Here is a 20,349-nt window from a genome sequence, read left to right as displayed (position 1 = left end):
ATTATACAAGAATACAACTATACTAATATAAAGGAAAACTGGTCAGTACAATTACTGACTCTGTGACTATCTGTCAGATTAGGAAACACTATATAACTCTACACCTTGGAAATATACACTATACTACTACACATGTGGGAAAATAACAAAGCCACCGCCAAGTTTTATAAAAGTTTCCCAATACCCCAAGTGCACTCTCCATTCTGAGATCCCCAACTCCCACCAGTAAATTAGCCTTCTCATCTAAATGCTGCATACACTTCCCTTGTATCTTTAATAAAACAACAGCCTCAGTTGACAAGACATTTGGCATTACAATATGAATAAAGATTACAACAGGAGGTTTTGGTCTTTGAAGTTTCTAAGAACAAAGTTGTCATGTAATCTTAGCCTGTCCTGAAAGAAAAGACATGATGGTTGATGAACATGGGACATAAAATACAGGCCAAGGCCTGAGTCTTGCCATGGAATTTAATGACTGAAACTGTGTCATAACTACATGCTTCTCATCGTTTAGAGATTAAAGCTGAATATTTAAGGTCACTGAAACCATCCTTAAATAAAATGTGATGTAACTAATTTAATGTTAGCTAGGCGGTTGAGAAACCGAAACAAATAAAACCTATCACCTGTTGAAAAACAATTCATGCAATTTTTCTTGACATTAGAAGGAAAATGCCAAATAACTTGGACCTATAAATTTTGTTCATGTCCCTACCCATATCCCTACCTAAAACATTAAATTAATGGCTAACGTTTTAAAGGGTAAAGTTATTTTTTTAATTATGTAATTTTATAAGGAAAAATTATAGAAAGATAGGGAGAAAGTAGCTAGTGATAAGGTTGGACAGGAAAGCAAGGGTCTATCAACCAGGAAATGGGAACAAACATGGACTTTATTCTTAGTGCAATCCTTGATGGATTTAAGCAGGAGTGCCATGTAGGATGACAATCAAAATTGAAAACGCTCAAATAATTAAAACAAATATTAGGGGACAGCAGGGATGAGCTATGCCTACAAAATAAAACTGCCGGCCATCTAAGAGCTTACCATGCATCAAGCAAAAAGCCTGCACAAGATAAACATTGACGTCCTCATTTTATGGATGAACAAACTGAGTCATGGAAAGATTACGTCACTCAATGTTCTAAAGATAGTAAGTGGCAGAGTAGAATTGAAAACCTGGTCACTCTAATTCCTATGCCTTTCTAAACTATTATGCTACACAACTGATGAAACCAGGAAAATTCTAGTATCAAGTATGTTTGTCTCCATAATGTCTACATTAAAAAAAATGATGGGTGGTTTGAATATGTTCCTTTTTCAACCAGATGTCTACATTATATAGGCATAAATAGAAAGACAGAATTTCTTCTAGAAACAGTATGCTTGCAAATATCCTTAGTTGTAACTAACAAGATGAAATAAGGCCAAAAATTTTATATCCTTCCTTATTGAAGCTTTGTTGCCATTCCTGCAAATCTCCAATTAGTATTATAAAATTTATGTACCGTATCTGATTATTTAGTGCATTCCAGGTGTCACGGACTCAGAAGTACTATTTCTACCGTTCCATGTAATTTAGATTTATTTTTGGAACATACTTATCACAGAAGATAAAATGGGATTCTGGCTAGTCACAAGGCCCACAGATGTCCAATAGTAACTTATGTGTATAAGTATGCTGCCTAACCTTCGAACTCAGGTCCCAAATTCAGTGGTAACCTATTTTCCTGGGACAACTAGCCCGGCTCATCTTAGGGAGAAGTGTAATTGGTTTTCTTACCTGCTAGAAGTAATATAAGGCACACAGCAAAAAAGTCAGGATACTCTGCAAGGCCAGTATAATTCATTTTGAAGTATGTCCTGAAAAACTGACCAATCTGTTTGCTAAGAAGTTCATCAAAGGTGCCACTCCAAGCCCTTGCAACACTTGACGTTCCTTCCAAAACACAGAACGTTCAGAGAATACAAGGTCAGTGGGAGAAAATTAACATAACATCTTTTGCTACTCTATTCTAGGATAATCATGGGTTAGTTCAGACAGAATTGAACATTTTAATCACATATAAAATTATCTTGATAACTTTATAATTACACAATAGCAATGAAATGCTCAAGTCCATAACTGTGGAATCAGGCAATTTTATTTGCATTAAAGAGCTATCGTTTTTTAAGAAAGGTTTTCAAACCCACTAAGTGATGGCATATTCAGAGATGAAGCAGAATCACCGAATTTTGCAACTAGAAGGAGACACTTTATTTAGAGGTGAGAAAAATGAGACACGCAGGGATCAACAGATACATTCTGATCACCTAGTCGCTAATTAATGCAGACCTATCACAGAACCCTAAGGCCGCTGACTCAGGAGTGCCATTTCTACCATTTTACCCAATTTGGTTGATTTTTTTGCAAACATACCTATCACATAAGATAAAATGAGATTCCAGCCAGTGATGAAGGCCCACAGTTCTCCGACAGTAACGTAAGTGTACAAATAGGCAGACCCAGTCTTGGGAACTCGGGCCCCAAATTCAGCATAGCATAGGCCTGCCATCACGGAAGCCAGCGCAGCGATGAGGAAGGAGACCACGATGCTGGGGCCAGAATCCGCTTTGGCAACCTCGCCAGCGAGGACGTAAACCCCGGCACCCAGAGTGCTTCCAACGCCCAGGGCAATGAGGTCCATGGTGGATAAGCAGCGGCACAGTTTGGTATCTTCTAGACTGTCCAGAGTGACGATTTTTCTCCGGATCAGACATCGCGCAAAAGACAGTGCTGCTCTGCAGGGAATCATTCTGAAGATGGCAACCTGAAGAAGAGAAGGGAGGGGGTTAAAAGCTGATCTGGAACTGTCATCCGTCCAGTTACCCTCCCAGCTTCTCCGCACAGCTGTGCCACCTGATTGCTTTTACTCCTTGCTGGAGGTGCGGCCCGGAGCAATCAGAAGGAGGGCTGAATGAGCCAAAGCTGTGATTTTCTCAGAGCTCACTCTGATGTGGCCTTTTAGAAGGATCTGCCACAAATGACTTATTTGGGGAGCAAAGGAATAGGAGCCTTGGGGGATTAAAAAGATTTGCCATTTTTGCTTGTTGTTGCAATTTTTAAGGATATGCCCATAGAAATATATTCCAAGAGATGGCTTATTTGTCGTTGCTTCAGGCAAAGGGGTAAATCACCTCATCTTTCTGGTTCTCTCTCTGTCTCTTTTCTTCAATCATTCCTTGAATTCATATTTTTTTAAGCCTTATTACACGCCAGGGATTGTGCCAAGATTATGTCTAGTATGGTGTGGAACGCTGGTATGGCCTCCAGCTTTACCAGACTTACATTCTAGGTGTTGCCTAAAAGCAGGTAAAAACGCCATCGTTATGTGGTCTACAGCTTTATCAAATATGTGTGAGCTCTGCTTTCATTTGTTTCATTTTAATGTGGAGCCACTTGAACCTTTTAGAATTAAAAGAATTCCCCCCAAAACATGCTTAGAATTTTCTCAATAAAACTGCTATTCACTTATGCTTTAAGTATGCATTTGTAATAAAACACACATGCTTATTCGTATTTACTTGCAATTTCTAAATAAATAAATAAAGTCAAAGTCCATGCCAAGTTTGATATATTCTTTTTTAAATGGAATGAATAAGGTAGACAGAAGGTCTCACTCCCCATACCTTACAGGCCCAAACAACCTAACAATGAAAAAAAAAATTCGTCAGGTTATAAAACGTGGATTTAGTAAGGAAAAAATACACATATTACAGTAAAAAGTCTGAAGCAAAATATACCAAAATATTAACAGTAATACTGGTAATATACAATATATATTATATAGCTAATATGTTTCTAAATTTACCTCCAATGACTATGTACAACTTATATACAAAAGAAATATAAAAATGAAAAGGCACTATATGGCCTTGTCTATGGAGACATATAATTCAGAAGACTAAGAAATAACTGAGGAATAGGGAATATAATAATATATGCAGCTTCTCAGTCAATAAAGTTAAATGTATTTAACTTTTAGAAGTTCAGAATCATGTTTACCCTGATTGCACAATGATCTACAGAGGCTGAATGTTATCCCTTCAATCTTGTTATACTCATTAGCAATAGCTTAAACTCATGAGATCACAGCTTGACATCTTCTCTGAAGAACTTAGGGCTTTCTATCCTATGAAATAAATCCTTGAACATTTCTCGACCTTAATCTCTATAAAAGAAAACTATTATTAAAACTTATTTCATTTAAAAACAGTAGTATAGGGCTTCCCTGGTGGCACAGTGGTTGAGAGTCCACCTGCCGATGCAGGGGTACACGGGTTCGTGCCCTGGTCCGGGAAGACCCCACATGCCGCGGAGCGGCTGGGCCCGTGAGCCATGGCCGCTGAGCCTGCGCGTCCGGAGCCTGTGCTCCGCAACGGGAGAGGCCACCACAGTGAGAGGCCCGCGTACCGCAAAAAAACAAAACAAAACAAATAAACAATAAATAAATAAATAAAAATAGTAGTATAATAAATTTTCTATACTGAATCTCAATGACTTACTGCTCATAAGAGAAAAACATTTCTGGGATATGCATAATCCAGTTTCATGCTAACCTTAGTATATAAAGCTAACTCACTCAACATTATTCACACATCAATATAAATGCAAGTCCTTGATGTTGAAAGCAGCTGATTCAAAGAATATAGAGAAAAATCCTAAAGAAAAATGAAAATGAGTGAAAAGTTCCTTGATAATAAAAATAAAGTTTTGCACATCATTATCGGCCACACCACCTGGCACAGTGCCAAGCACGCCACTTCACAGATACTTGTTGAAAAATTTGCAGAAACAGATGACATCTCCCATTGTGCCCATACTTGCACTTCCAAAGTCAAAATCTATCAAACTTCCATAAATCAAATGTGTATCAATTTCTACCCTTACCTAGCCCTTAAATAGCTATTTCTCATATAACACATCTAGAAGATAAGGGAGAGAAGTGTTTTGCTTTAAAAAGAATCAAGTGAAAAGCTGGAGTTATACAAAGGCCAACTGAGGTGGGAGGATGGCAGTTGAAGGGATTTATAAATGCTGACCTTCAATAATATTTAAGCATTTTTATACAACAGAGATGTGCAAAGATCAAGAATTAGGGATAACTGCCAACTGAAAAATGCTAAGAAATGAAGACCCACTGAATTTTAGTAATGATTTAAGATCATAGGAAAATGGAACATGTCATACACAACTTTAGGAGACAACTGATGTGCAGAATGAGGCACACCTGTTAGTCATTAATTAAATAAAACACTTGGTAAAGTGATGGATTAACCTCACATGCTATGAATAAAAGACAAATTCTACAACTATTGCAAAGGAATCTGGAAGGAAGCAAGGAAAACTAAGAAAGGAGAATGATATGACTGTGGGTGAGCTTTTATTTATTTTTTTAATCCTTTTTTTGGTAATATGGTCACCATGTTGTTTTCGAAGTTTCTAAGCCCCCCCACACACAAACACAAGATAGCATAAAAATAAAAAAGAATAAGCAAGCCAACCGATAAACAACCTTCTTTGAAATGCTAAAAATAGTGAAAAGTTTTCTTAGTAACATTTACCCAAAATGAATAAATGAGTGACCCTCATCCTGTCAATAGAAAAGTGAATTTAATTCACTCCAGATTACATGGGAAGCAGAACTGTTTACAGAAACATACAGCTTTAATCAGAGAAGATCTGATTGCTACTGCCTCTTTCCTATTAAAAATGGAAAGTATTTCATGTTCAGTTTTTCTGCGTTGCCCTGAGCAAATAAGTCAAAGCTGCCACTTGTCAAGCATTCATTTGCTTTTGAGTAACACAAATGCAGACGTCAGAAACGCTTCTCTGAATTGACAGGTTAGGCAATGTCCTTGGCAAACAGCCTTAACTACGCACAACTGATAAAATACTGATTGCAAAAGCTATGATACAAAACCGACTTTGCAGAAATATAATGAGATGGGAAAAAGCAATGTAAAAACATACCGGGTCAATTTAATGAATCGTTGTTAAATAAACATTTATTAAATCCTAGCAGGTGTATCATATAGTCAATAAAGAAAAAAGAATCCCGTGCTTTTGTTAAATATGTTTTTGTGGAGATACACTGATATATGGAAGTAGAGTGGCAACAGGAGAATGAGAAAAAAAAAGATATTTGTGTCTAATGTAATATAATTTGATATTTACTTTTTTAAAATTTAGTAACTTTTCCTTTAAAGCATTTAAAAAGATATGTTCCTTATGTAAATGGTTATGACAACCTTACTCTCATTTCTAGAAGGTCCTTTCATTGCTGAAAAAAATCCACTCATACTTATTCTTTGACACATGTCTGCATTTGCTGTCCCTGCCTGGGCTCTGGTGTGTTGTCTCATCAGCAAACGACTATGCAGTGAAAATATGCAAGGATTTTGAAGGTGATTCTATTTGGTCTGGAGGACAGAGACTGTTTTCCCAAGAGCAGACAATGATCCAAACCATCATACCCACTGTCAGCTGTTGCCACCATGACCAAGGATTGGTACTGAGTATGAACCCTACATAAATGTAAGTAAAGGACAATGATGTTAGACTTTGGGAAGAGGCCCAAGCAACACTCATACCCATGACCTGAACCTTAAAATATAAAACTCTAATCAACATTCCTATGAGGTCACAAATGATTCTGGTGATACTAGAAACAGACACGTATCCTTTTTCAATAAACAGTTATTTTACTAATTGCTAAGACAGTGGCCTCTCTACTGAGGCGTACAATATGCACATATTTGCTTAGATCTGAAAATGTAATTAGCCAACAGAAAGCCTCGGAGGGGTCTGCAACAGCTCAGGCAGCAGTAAAGTCTGGGAGTGGATTTAATGAGTCTGGTGATAGATCTTTCTGAGTCCCTTCCCCCATCCCCAACCCTAAGTATAACAGTTTTAAGACATCTAACTCCCCGATGGAGCCCTTATTAATTCTTGCCAGAAAGCTAAATTCCCTCCTCAGCAACTTGGAATTATCCCCTTCTCAAACTTCTTCAATCCAGGTTGTAAACTTGACCATGTAGAGTTTTAGGTCAAATAAATCCCTAGGCCTGATGATATAACAACACTATATAGAGAGCAGACCTCTTTTCCACTAACCACAGAAATCTTGCAAAATCTGCTAATTACAGTCAAAAGTTGATCCTGGATTTTCACTTCGGTTCGAAAGTTGGACGTCGCATTTAGCTGCACAGAAATGCAGCTCCTCCCCTACATAAAGGCTGAAATTTCAAACTTAATCCTCGGTATCAGTATCACAGGCCCTGACAACAAATCTTACAGGAGATAGGAGCTGCGGGGGCAGGCATTCCAACAAATCCTCACTGGGTGCTCTCCTCCGGAGCCTAAAACCAACTTTCCTTTCTCATGTGATTGCTGGTTTCATGGTGAGATATTTGCACTTTCTGTTTTGGGCCTGATAGGGAAAAAGGGATCAAACCATGTTAAGCCTGGGAACTTTGCCCCATTCTGTGTGTGTGTTTTCTCTGAACTAGAGCTTTGGGGTTTGCAATCTCCAAACTCAACATCAATTACATTTCTATAACTTTTCTTTTTAACATCTTTACTGGAGCATAATTGCTTTACAATTATGTAAAGGGTGTGTTAGTTGCTGCTGTATAACAAAGTGAATCAGTTATACATAAACATATATCCCCATATCTCCTCCCTATTGCGTCTCCCTCCCTCCAACCCTCCCTATCCCACTCCTCTAGATGGTCACAAAGCACCGAGCTGATCTTCCTGTGCTATGCAGCTGCTTCCCACTAGCTATCTGTTTTACATTTGGTAGTGTATATATGTCCATGCCACTCTCTCACTTCATCCCAGCTTACCCTTCCCCCTGCCCGTGTCCTCAAGTCCATTCTCTACGTCTGCGTCTTTATTCCTGTCCTGCCCCTAGGTTCTTCAGAACCATTGTTTTAGATTCCATATATATGTGTCAGCATACGGTATTTGTTTTTCGCTTTCTGACTTACTTCACTCTGTATGACAGACTCTAGGTCCATCCACCTCACGACAAATAACTCAATTTCATTTATTTTTATGGCTGAGTAATATTCCATTGTATATATGTGCCACATCTTCTTCATCCATTCATCTGTCGATGGACACTTAGGTTGCTTCCATGTCCTGGCTATTGTAAATAGAGTTGCAATGACATTTCTATAACTTTAAAGTTCAGAAAATATTTTCAAATTTTACTGTAGGCTAAATAATTTAGTGAAAGGGGAAAAAAAGATATGGACATAATACCATGGAATTATTGATCTTTCTTTCATTCCTCTTACTTTTAAGAGATTAATTTCTCATAAAATACACCAGAGGTACAATGCAGGATAAAAGATAATCAGAAATGGTAACTGTTCACTTTGGTATGTAAAAAACAAAAACAAACAACAACAAACTTTTGCATGCAAACCTAAAACCTTTATTTTTCTGGAAAACAAAATACCCTTTCACATACATTTCACTTATATTTGGTCCAAAACTTATCTTTTCACCAAAGCAACATTTCTGAACAGTATCATCCTCCAAAGTTTTCCCCAGATAGGTGAACACAAATGCAGAAATAAGTAAAAGTGAAGGACACAACTGAGACCACTATAAAGTCACAATCATTGTGGCAATAATATTTATGTTTCCTCCCCTTTTATATCAAATCGGTACTACCAGGAAGTTAAACTATTTCAAGATTTCTGACACAGAATCCAGACACAGACAAGCATCTTTCTAAGGACATCCGAAGCAAACAGCTGATGGAGAATTCTAGTTTGTACAGGCAGCTGGTGCTTCAAAACACGTCAATCCATTTAGCTTTATTAAAGGCCAAATTACAGGAATAAGGCATACCTAGCTGTCTCATTCAAATAGATGCAGAGCAATTTAAAAAATTAAGCGTCCAACTTTTGTTTTAGGGTTGGAGAAGAGAGGAAGTAAAAAAAAAAAGAAAAGAACAAACAGAGCCCCCAGCAGCTGGGTAATCAGAGTACCTGCCCAGTCAGCGACCCACTCACAGTCAACGATCTTGGTGGCTCGCTTCAGCCCCGGGCAGACGCCCATTCCCATTTAGGCTGAGCAGTCTCCGGCTAATAAATCACTCCAAATGCCAGAGGGTACCACCTCTTCCCATGCTCCAAGCAGCAACTGAAGGAAGTGTCCTTGGCTAAGCCCAGTCACCCTTTACATGCCATTTCAAACATCAAGAGATACGCTTTGCAAAGGTATTTCACACCCGTCACTACTCTGCGAAGTGCTAGGCTAATAAAGATGGCTGATGTTTGTTGACCACTTACTGTGTGCTTACTAAGCCCCTTTAATTTATTCTTTCATGAACCTTCACAATATCCCTATAAGATCAGGACTCACATAGTATCGATGAGGAAACTGAGGCAGACAGAGGTCAGCCAACGTCACAGGTAGACGTGGAGCCAGGGATGAACCCAGCAGGCATGACTTTGGATCCTTTATTCACAGCCACTAGGTTGAGCTGCCATCTCGCCAGACAGCTTAGTCATTGCCCACCTGCCCACACCTCCTTGGAAGAGAATCTGCTCTCCTCATAGCACTCTCCTCCCATCCCCCAAGCCACAGGTAACCGGACCAGACACCTGACTCTGGGTTTAATAGCCAAAGGCCAGGTACACTCATTCAATATTCTTGAAAATCTGAATGACACCATTGAATGGGTCAGGTCCTTCCTGTTGTTGAGTGTGTGAGCCCTCTGTATCCATTCAACAAACTTCCTGTTCACTTACTCTATTTTGAGTGATCTCTGTTCCCTGAAACCAGAGGCAACTGATGAAGGTCAAGGTGGTATCAGTAGGGCTGGCTCCAGCAACCTTTCTCCTGATTTCAACCCTTCAAATCTTCTGCTACTTCCTGCCATATCTGGTGGGTTTCCTGATAATTCCTCTTCTTTCTAGAGCAGGTGTCCTGATGGAATAACTTGAATTTGTTTATATATTTCTCCAATAAGGTACCCATAGAGTTTAATATGCATTAGGTCTGTCCTTTATGCACACACACAGACATATATACCCTCTACCTGAGAAAGGTGACTTTATATAGGGCAGAGAAAATCTATTCTTAGACATACATCCAACCTGGGTTCCTGGTACCACTATTTCTCCAATGCCCACTACTGAGCCAGGAACATCCTCCACCTTGTCAAAGACCCAGAAATAGCAAACAGAGGCTCTATAGCGCTTACTAAAGATGTTTAAAACATTTTGTTCACCAATGAATTATAGTAGTAAACCAGTAGCAGAGCCATTATTCACCTAATGAAGGGAGGGAAAATAAAGGAAGCACTGGAAATATTTTATCATACTCGAGAGGGTTTTTAAGAGTTTCCTGAGTCACAGAAGAGAAGTTTCTCCACAGCCCTGCCTGTAGACCTTAACATTAGTGGGTTATTTTTTGTTAAAAATTGCAGATTTCCTAAAAGCACTTTTCACCCTTTTATTAGTTCCACAAATACTTCGGTGCACACCACTAGACACTGAAACAGCCATGAACAGGCTGCCAAAATTTCTCCCCTCACGGCACTTACAGTGGAGTGGGCGGCGCAGACAGCGGCCAGTTCAATATCATGAAGCAAATGCTTCTGCACAAGGGAAGGCGAGAGGGGCCCACAGTGAAACCACACAACTCAGATTGGGACTTGAACCCAGCCAGAATTCAGACTGAGACTTGAACCCACGGTCTTTTTTTTTTTTTTTAACATCTTTATTGGGGTATAATTGCTTTACAATGGTGTGTTAGTTTCTGCTTTATAACGAAGTGAATCAGTTATACATATACATATGTTCCCATATCTCTTCCCTCTTGTGTCTCCCTCCCTCCCACCCTCCCTATCCCACCCCTCCAGGCGGTCACAAAGCACCGAGATCACACACCTCATCTTAGGACTGACTGAAGCTCAGGTTCTTTATGTCTCATCGCAGAAAGAATTCAGTGAGAGACAAAGTGATAGATAAGAAGTGGATTTATTTAGAGAGATACACACATTCCATAGAGAGAATGAGGTCTGTCTCAAAAGGTGAGAATGGCCTTGGGAGAAACACACTCCACAGACAGAGTGTGGGCCATTTTCATCTCAGAAGGCAAGAGGGCCTGAAATACAGGTGGTTAGTTTTCATGGACTGGGTAATCTCATAGGCTAATGAGTGGGAGATTATTCCAACTATTTTGGGGAACGGGAGGGGATTTCCAGGAATTGGGCCACTGCCCACTTTTTGCCCTTTTCTGGTTGGCCTTGGAACTGTCATGGCGCTGGTGGGTGTGTCACTTGGCTAGTGTGTTACAACGAGCATATAATGATGCTCAAGGTCCACTAGAAGTCAAATCTTCTGTCATCTTGGACCTGGTTGGTTCTAACCCATTTACGTCACATCCTCAAGGGCTACGTCATTCTTTTAAACGTTGCGCTCTGCCCCCTTCCCTCTTGTTTCAACAGGAGGGGCTCCTCACTCAGACTCTGACTGGGGTTCAGGTGGTCAGAGGAACTTTCCTAGAGAGAGCTATGTCTAATCTGAGGCCTTTGAAATGATGAGTTGGATTTAGCCATCTGAAGGTGCAATGGGAAGGAGGCTGGGGGGGAGTGGTGGGATGATGAGTGCTCTGAGCTGAGGGAACAGCAAATGCAGAGGCACAGAAAGTAGTTTCATGCATATAGAGCTCAGGGGCTGGGGGAAAAGCTAGAGGGAAGTAGGGGTAAGCAGAGGCGTCCCCAGGCCATGCAGGGGGCTTGGACTTGACCCTGAGGGCAGTGGGGAATCCCTGAAGGACTTTAAACCAGATACACAACTTGACAATTATTGTTCTGATTGTGTTATACGGAAGGGATGAGAAAGATCAAGACTGGAGTTAAGGGGAAGGGTAAACAGGCTACTGGGATAATCTGGGCACGAGGGACTGTGATCTGTACCCTTTTCTAGGGTAAAGGCAGTGGGGTGAAGAGAAACGGATGGGCTACAGTGCCCTTTAGGAGGTGGAGGATATAGGGGTTGATGACTGTGTGGATCTGGGACCCAGAGCTGCTGGATGGTTTGTGTGCCTTTTATGAGGAATTAGCAAGAAGGAGGTTCTTTCTGACCACTCTGATTTTAAGGAATGTGTGGAATTGCCATGTGGTTTCAGCAAAGCTCAGGAGAGCACAGAAGACAAGAAATCTGAGAATGATCAGCATAGAGATGATAGTTAAATAGACAGTATCACCCAGGGAGAGACTGTACAGGAGAAGGGAAGGAAAGGAAATACCAAAGATGTATACTTTTTTTTTTTTTTTTTTGCGGTACGCAGGCCTCTCACTGCTGTGGCCTCTCCCGTTGCAGAGCACAGGCTCTGGACGCGCAGGCTCAGCAGCCATGGCTCACGGGCCTAGCCGCTCCGCAGCATGTGGGATCTTCCCAGACCCGGGGCACGAACCCGTGTCCCCTGCATCGGCAGGCGGACTCTCAACCACTGCGCCACCAGGGAAGCCCCGAGATGCACACATTTAAGGAATGGGAAGGAGGATGAGGAGGGGGAGGGGGAGGGGGAGGGGGAGGGGGATGGAGGGGAAGAAGAAGGAGAAGAAGAAGAAGGAGACGGAGAAGGAGAAGAACCACTACCATCCCCCACAGAGGAGCTGGAAAGGAGAGGCAGGAGTGACGGAAGGAACCAGGAAAAGTTCTGACCCAAAAAAGGAGTGAGCTTTCAAGAAAGAAGGAGTGGTCATCAGTGTCAGATGGTGCTCGAAATGAAAGGACAATGTTTGAACGCTGCAAAATTATGGGCAGTGCGGAAATGAAAGCAATACGTTCAGGTGCCTTTTTCAAGCCAATGCCCTGAGGGGTCCATGGAATCAAGGAAGAGCGTTTTATACAGAAGAAACTTAATCTGTTTAGATACCAATGGGAAAGTGCCAAGAGAGAGAGGTTGAAAATCCAAAAGGGAGAATGGATAAAGCAAGGCTCTTGAGATGTGGAAGACTGAGATCGGTGCTGGGTTCAAGAGCTGAAATTAGGTAGAAGGAGAAATGGCATCGCCACCTTAAGAGTCAAGAAGGAGAACAGTGCGGGACGGGCCAGACAAGTTTGTAGGCTAGGCGATCGGCTGTTGAGCTCTTATTCTATTTGCAAGCTCCAGAAATCCAAACCTTATAAGGCATGTATTTTATAGATAACAATAAGAAGGGATGAAGGAATCATGTCCGAATGAGTTCAGTATAACTTTATACAAGGACAGTTTTGTTTGTGTTTTCACCATTTAAAACTTGCACTCCCATTCTAAACACAAAAAAATAAACAGATAGTAACTTTAAATATATGCTTCTACGACATAGTTAAAATTTCCATGTCAATCTCTTTGAACTGTCAGAAAACTAAACACAGGAGTTTTTGGCATGACGTTTTCCCGAAACAAGGTATTCTAGATGAATGGGCTCTCTAGATTACTGACGTTTAAATCTGTATATCTTTGATGATTGTTGATCAAATCTTGCCACAATTCAGTGATCCTCCTAAACACTACTGAATTTGATGACGGCTGTCTGCTACGGTACCAGGCATGCAAGCTGCCCGTCTTTACAGGAAGGTGATTCATTCCGTATTACTTCTTAAAAAGCTGTTTAATAAGACTGACAGAACTGTTTTAAAAACAAACAAATAAATACTCGCTATTACCTTAATTCCAATTTTAATCCACCGTCCACACAAATTAGAATCAACTCAAGGATGCCAAGGAAATCCAGATGACCTGGACGAACCCATGCTGTCAACAAAGAGCCACTGCTCAAGAAGTTTATTTTTACTTATTTCTGGATTAGTAGCTGAATTTCAGATTAAAGATGCTAGAAGTACATTCATGGACTAGGAGGTGTGTTAAAAGTACAAGAAAGCTCTTTTTGTCTGAAGGCAAAAACTGAGAAGTCCTTTAGAACACTCTGATTTCTTCTAATCATTCTCTTTCCAGAGCCAAAGTATCCCTCTTAATTCACTTACCCCACACCCTCCTCAAAAGGCTACCTAATTTAGTTGTTAGAATGCAGCCACTTTTGTTTCAATGCTAGGCAAAATTCCTTCCATCAAACTGTGGCAGAAAAGGAATTCAACCAGAATTCACATTCGTTTTTAATTCATGTTCAAGAAATTTAGATGGATACCATGTCGAGTATACTTATGGTTTATGGTTTTGCTGTAAAGTCATTTCTTGAAAAACAGTCATTTTTGAAACTGTATTTTTAATTTTGAAAAGCATGTTCTGATTTGGTACTTCTTAAAATACAGAAACAATATATCACCAGAGATTTTTATCCTTAGCATCTTGGCAGATTGCTGAAACACTGTTATTGGCTGAGAGGTTTGGAAATTCATGTTGGCTTCCAATAAATCTGAATAAAACCTTTCTATTATGTGCTCAGAGAAAGTAATTAAAACAGTGCCAGCTCTTCATCATCATGATTCAAAGCCTCTAAATTCAAGTTTAGAATATGCAAACTAAGAAGAATTTTAAAAATTAAAATAACTTGAAATGGCGAGGTCCTTAAAACTGAAGTCTGATAGTCTTGTCACATTTATATTCTACTTATTAATATGCAGTAACTACAAACAACTTCTCCAACTTAAGCTTTCACCAGATTTTTCTATTTTTATATCATTGCATAGACTGAACTCAACTGATCAGTTGCTTAATGACTGTCAATTTCTCTAAAAAAATCAAGCCTTAGAAATTAAAAAAAAAAAGGCAATTTCTAAATAATATTCCAGGGGGCAGGGGAGATACAGGCAGAGGGAGAAAGACAAATACAACAGACCATTATCATATAGTGTGCTTGTGGGTAAGGGAAGTCCAGGGCACTACCAGAACACACAGAAGGGAGTGCCCTGTTCAGGGGGCTGGGGTGGGTGTCAGCAGGGGAGTCTTCCTGGGGAAGCCATGACTGATCTGATTCCTTATCCATTCTTCCATTCCAGAATTTATTTTTTTTAAAAAAGGCTGAATACCGCTTAAGGAGTCCTTAGAACAAAGAATACAAATATGAAAATCAATATTGAATTTTTCTAATAAAGAAGCAGTATCCAAAATCTTTAATATTCATTTTGAAATTGACAATTTATACAATCAGCCATTTCTTAAAGTCAGTTATTTAAAACTTCAATTTTTCTTCTCTTACTTTATTTGAAAAAACCCTTTTGGTGGGTGGGAGGGATAAATTAGGAGTTTGAGATTAACAGATACACATTACTATATATAAAACAGATAAACAAGGACCTACTATAGAGCACACGGAACTATATTCAATATCTTATGATAACCTATAATGGAAAAGAATCTGAAAAAGAATACACATATAACTGAATCATTTTGCTGTACACCTGAAACTAACACAACATTGTAAATCAACTACACTTCAATAAAAATATTTTAAAAACAAAAAAAAATTTCTTGGAAAAAGATACTGAATTTTATATAAATACTTAATAACAACTAAAGTTACTTCCCTAATAAATAGTAACCAATCCTTAAAATAATCATATTAATTTGCAAATTCTTAATCAGAAGTTCCTGGAAATATCTATCTTGATTTTTAATTTTGAATAGCAATACCTTAAATTACTATATAATTTAATATTCCTGTTATTTCATAATCTTCTAAAAACTCTATTTGGTAATCAATGATTAATAAGAGTTTTCTAAACAAACAAAGTATTTAAATAATGTGTGAAGAACGGGCTCTATAAGGAATAGGATTTATAAAAACAAAATATATAAAGCATTGTAAAACCTCCTGCTATTTAAGCAGAAATTTAAAATATGTATACACAGATAACTACTACTCATCAGGTTACTCAAATTTTGTTTTTCCTTTAAAGAAAAAGAAAAAAAATATGTTCTCCTTGTGATGCGAACTCAGGATTTACTCTTAGCAACTTTCAGATATTAATCATGTACATCACATCCCTAGCACTCATCTAAAACATTCATCTTTAATCTTTTTGTTACTAAAAAATAAAACTGTAACTTGGCCTCTCTAATGGCTCTGTACTACAGTCTGGCAATGGTGTCCCTGAAGTATTAAAATAAGAAGAAGGCACTCTCCTGCTACTTCTCTGCAAAGCAAAGAGCTGTTTCATCTGATCTTCACAGTATTCAGCACCAAGATGCAGAGAGAGAAATATCTCCCGTGGGGCTCTGATTCCTGCTCTGTCCAGGAAACCAGCACTGTTATTTCCCAACCCTGACTTTAAATGAAACCATACCATGCAGAGACTTGTAGATGAATTATTTTGGTCAATCAGGGCTTAGTGTCCATAATTTTAAAATATGCTTGGAAAGGTTTATAAGTATCAGCACACTCCTAAGTAACAGAGAATTATGAAATATGCAGCATGAGCTGAATGTTAATACTTCAAACCTATCATATCTAATCTACCGTATCTAATCGGCCTCCTGCCAACTTCTCCAACTGGATCAATCCAGCCTGGGTTTCAAAACCACCCCTCTGTCATCTGATCTCAGCCTGCCTTCCTAGCCTTATCCTTTGCTACCCTCCACATGAATACTGTAATCCAATTTGTCCATCAACTGCCCCTAGAATACTGCCCTCTTGTCCACACACAGGTGACAAGATTTATGGACCTGTCTGATTCTGGTTGCCCCCTTGTCCTCTAGGGAGGGTTCGGTTCCCAGGCCTTCAGAGCTACTGCAGGGACAGCAGGAAGGTTCTTTCTTGCCTGTCAGCCAGCTCCTGAGCTTTCCTTTGACTCAAGGAAGAAAAAACCCACCTTATGCTTAGCAAATATAAAGCCAAGAAGCAGGCTGATTTATATAATAAAGGGCTGGGGGTGAGAGGAGAATCCACGCCTAGAGAGAATCCACCTGGCAGAGAGAAGTGGGGAGGAGAGGAGAGGGTTTGGAGAAGTGCTGGTGTGGAGTATGAGTTGGATGTCCTTCAGGAGATACAAGTGCATGTGGAAATTCCTTTCAAATATACTTTGGGCAGCTGGTCAGCGTTTCTCTGAGTATGACCGACCTCCCCCACAAAAGAGTATGGCTCCCGTGGCACTCGGGTAGGAGGGACACTTGGTTTATGCTACGTGCCCTCCTATGCGCCCTCCTGCTCTCTCCCTGCCAGAGAAGGTAAAATTGCTGGTTTGGTATAAAACAAAATGTACACATTTACATGCCATCACTTCTAAATAGGATTTATTCAGCTTAACAGAAATGACTGGCAACAGATCCCTGGAAACAAATTTAATAGAACAAGTCAAGTAAGGGCAGCTGAGAGAACGTCAGAAAAGGAATGAGAGAGTTGTACCAAAGATGTGAGGTTAAGGATAATTGCTGTAATTACAGCAGAGGGTCAGGAAAGACAAATGCATCTAAATAATTCTGCAGTCTTCTTTGAGATATAACTGACATATAACATTGTATTACAAAGATGTTTTAAATGAATTCAGTTAGTAATCTCCCAATGATATTTAATTTTAAAGCCCTTTTAATGCTCTTACTTTTTAATTATAAAGTACGAGGAAATGTATTTTAGAAATCTTAACATCACACTTGAACCCCTAGTGGATACTACACTGAGTTTCCTTTTAATGTCTTCAGAGCTCCTGGTCTCTCCCCGCCTCCCGGCTTCCTGCACAGAGGACCTTAGAGGCAAACACCCCTCATTCCACGTTCACTGCAGTATCCCTTGCATCTCGGACGGGTGGCCATCCTCCACGGGCAAACACTTCTCAAGGCTCCTGCTCTCAACTTGTGTAGCTCCCACTGCTAGAAGACCCTTCTTTTACAGAGCCCTCCTGTAACTCCTACCCATTGGCCTAATTCTGCCCTAAGAATAAAGGCAGAAAGTCCTGCCATTCAAATAATTCCAAATGGCTGTCATCCCAAGATTCCTCTCCACGCAGATAAATACATTCATTCAAAGTACAACACTGATAAACACTAACTTAAAGTACGACACTCCCAGCAAGTCAAAGCATTCCATATGTGGTCAAGCAAGTACCGAGTCTAATTTATTACCTTCTCCATTCTATATACTTCTATCATTCTTTCTGTTTTTTTATTAGTCACCTCAAACCATGGCAACACAGTGCGCAGAGCTCCTCTGGGTCTGGCGCCTCGCCATCTCCTCGGGACATCTCCTGCCTCTTCCTCATACCCTTGTGCTACGCGGGGCTTTCCTTTTAATGTCCTCAGAACTCTGAGCCTCTTACTGCGTCCAGGCTTTCTGCATAGTCGCTGCTCCTTTCTGGAAAGTTACTCTTTCTCCTCTTCTCCTGGAGACCTCCCAATCCTCCCTGACACCCTCCCCCAAGCTAAATTAGGTCACGCTATTGCTTGTGCTCACAGCACTCCGTAGTTTTGTTTTGTTTTTTTTTTTTTGCGGTACGCGGGCCTCTCACTGCTGTGGCCTCTCCCGTTGTGGAGCACAGGCTCCGGACGCGCAGGCTCAGTGGCCATGGCTCACGGGCCCAGCCGCTCCGCTGCACGTGGGATCTTCCCAGACCGGGGCACGAACCCGCGTCCCCTGCATCGGCAGGCGGACTCTCAACAACTGCGCCACCAGGGAAGCCCTTTTTTAAAAAATTTTTATTGGAGTATAGTTGCTTTACAATGCTGTGTTAGTTTCTGCCGTACAGCAAAGTGAATCAGCTGTACACATACATATATCCCCCTCTGTTTTGGATTTCCTTTCCATTTAGGTCACCACAGAGCACTGAATACAGTTCCCTGTGCTACACAGTAGGTTCTCATTAGTTATCTATTTTATACACAGTATCAATAGTGTATATATGTCAGTCTCCATCTACCAATTCATCCCACCCCACCCCTTTCCCCCTTGGTACCCATACGTTTGTCTCTATGTCTGTGTCTCTATTTCTGCTTTGTAAATAAGATCGTCTATACCAATTTTTTTCAGATTCCACATACATGCGTTAATATCCGGTATCTGTTTTTCTCTTTCTGACTTACTTAATGTAAGGCCAGACACTATAAAACTCTTAAAGGAAAACATAGGCAGAACACTCTTTGACATAAATTGCAGCAAGATCTTTTTTGACTCACCTCCTAGAGTAATGAGAATAAAAACAAAAATAAATGAATGGGACCTACTTAAACTTAAGAGCTTTTGCGCAGCAAAGGAAAACATAAGCACTCTGTACTTTTACGACACTTTTTCTTTATCACAATCATACTCAGCTACCTGGAGGAACATGTTTTACTCCTTGTTATGGGTTGAACCCATTTAAAAAGAAGAGAGAGAGAGATGCTGAAGTCCTAAACCCTTATACCTTATTTGGTGACATTATTTGAAAACAGGGTCTTTGCTGGTGTTACCAGATTAAGATTAGATCATTAGGGTGAGTCTTAATCCAATATGACTGGTGTCCTTATAAGAAGAGGAAAATGCTGTGTGAAGACACAGACAGATGGGAAGAATGCCATGTGATGACAGAGGCAGAAATTGGAGTGACGTAGCTGCAAGCCAAGGAACACCTACAATTGAGGACCACCACCAGCAGCCAGAGGGGGAAAGAAGGGATTTTTCCCTCCACACTTCAGAGGAGCGTGGCCCTGCTGCCACCTTGATTCTGGGCTTCTAAGTTTCCAGAGCTGTGCAATGACACATTTTTGTTATTTTAAGCCACCCAGTTTGTGGTGCTTTTGTAATGGCAACCCTCGGAAATGAATACACTCTTTTACTCTAAGTTTCTGGAAAGGAAGGTCTATATTTTCTTCATTTGCTGCATTTTCACTGTACTCATAGTGATTAAAATATAGAGAGGAGTGCAGTACACATTTGTTCCGTGAATGAATGACTCATAACTTGGTTTCTAGTTAACTAAAACCTTGAGGTCTTTTTTTCTCAAAGACATCAACATAGACTGGTCTTCTTGATTCCATTTTATTTCATTGATTATTTTCAAACCTAAATTCAGAATTTTAAGTTTCATATTATTTGAGATTATGTGTAACATAAATCCATCCATCAGTGTATTAAGCATCGTACCTATCTTTATGTCACTGCAAATTTAACAAGAATGACTTCTACCTTAATCCAAGTAAATGATAAAAATGTGACAGGGCAAAGGACAGAGTACCATGGCATGCCACCAAGAATGTCCCTCCAAGCTGGTATCGACCCATTAATCAACACTCTAAGTATATCGTGCAAACAACTAGAGACCCACATTTCTCTCCTGCTTATCCCAAGGTTATCACAACACATGGTATTAAATGCTTTGCCGAAATGCTAACTGTTATGTTTAAACTTTTGAATTCCACCATT

The 20,349-nt window shown here is 40.0% G+C and overlaps 1 protein-coding gene across 3 annotated transcripts in view; it reads right to left on the bottom strand.

Annotated features, from left to right (window-relative positions):
- The window catches only part of SLC7A2 (solute carrier family 7 member 2), a 73,868-nt gene that overhangs the window by 27,615 nt on the left and 25,904 nt on the right, over nt 1-20,349 (bottom strand). For 2 of the 3 annotated variants that reach the window (XM_067721893.1, XM_067721894.1), the window contains exons 2-3: nt 2,424-2,814; nt 1,788-1,943 (exon numbers count right to left, since the gene is read on the bottom strand). In XM_067721893.1, the coding sequence (XP_067577994.1) occupies nt 1,788-1,943; nt 2,424-2,799 (532 nt within the window). In that variant the 5' untranslated portion in view covers nt 2,800-2,814. Of the gene's footprint in view, nt 1-1,787; nt 1,944-2,423; nt 2,815-3,181; nt 3,347-20,349 lie in introns of those variants that run through there. The other variant, XM_067721892.1, reaches the window with a different exon arrangement.

This window comes from Pseudorca crassidens, chromosome 21 (genome assembly GCF_039906515.1).
Source record: "Pseudorca crassidens isolate mPseCra1 chromosome 21, mPseCra1.hap1, whole genome shotgun sequence".
Lineage (NCBI taxonomy): Eukaryota > Metazoa > Chordata > Mammalia > Artiodactyla > Delphinidae > Pseudorca > Pseudorca crassidens.
This window is presented reverse-complemented; position numbering and strand designations above follow the sequence as displayed.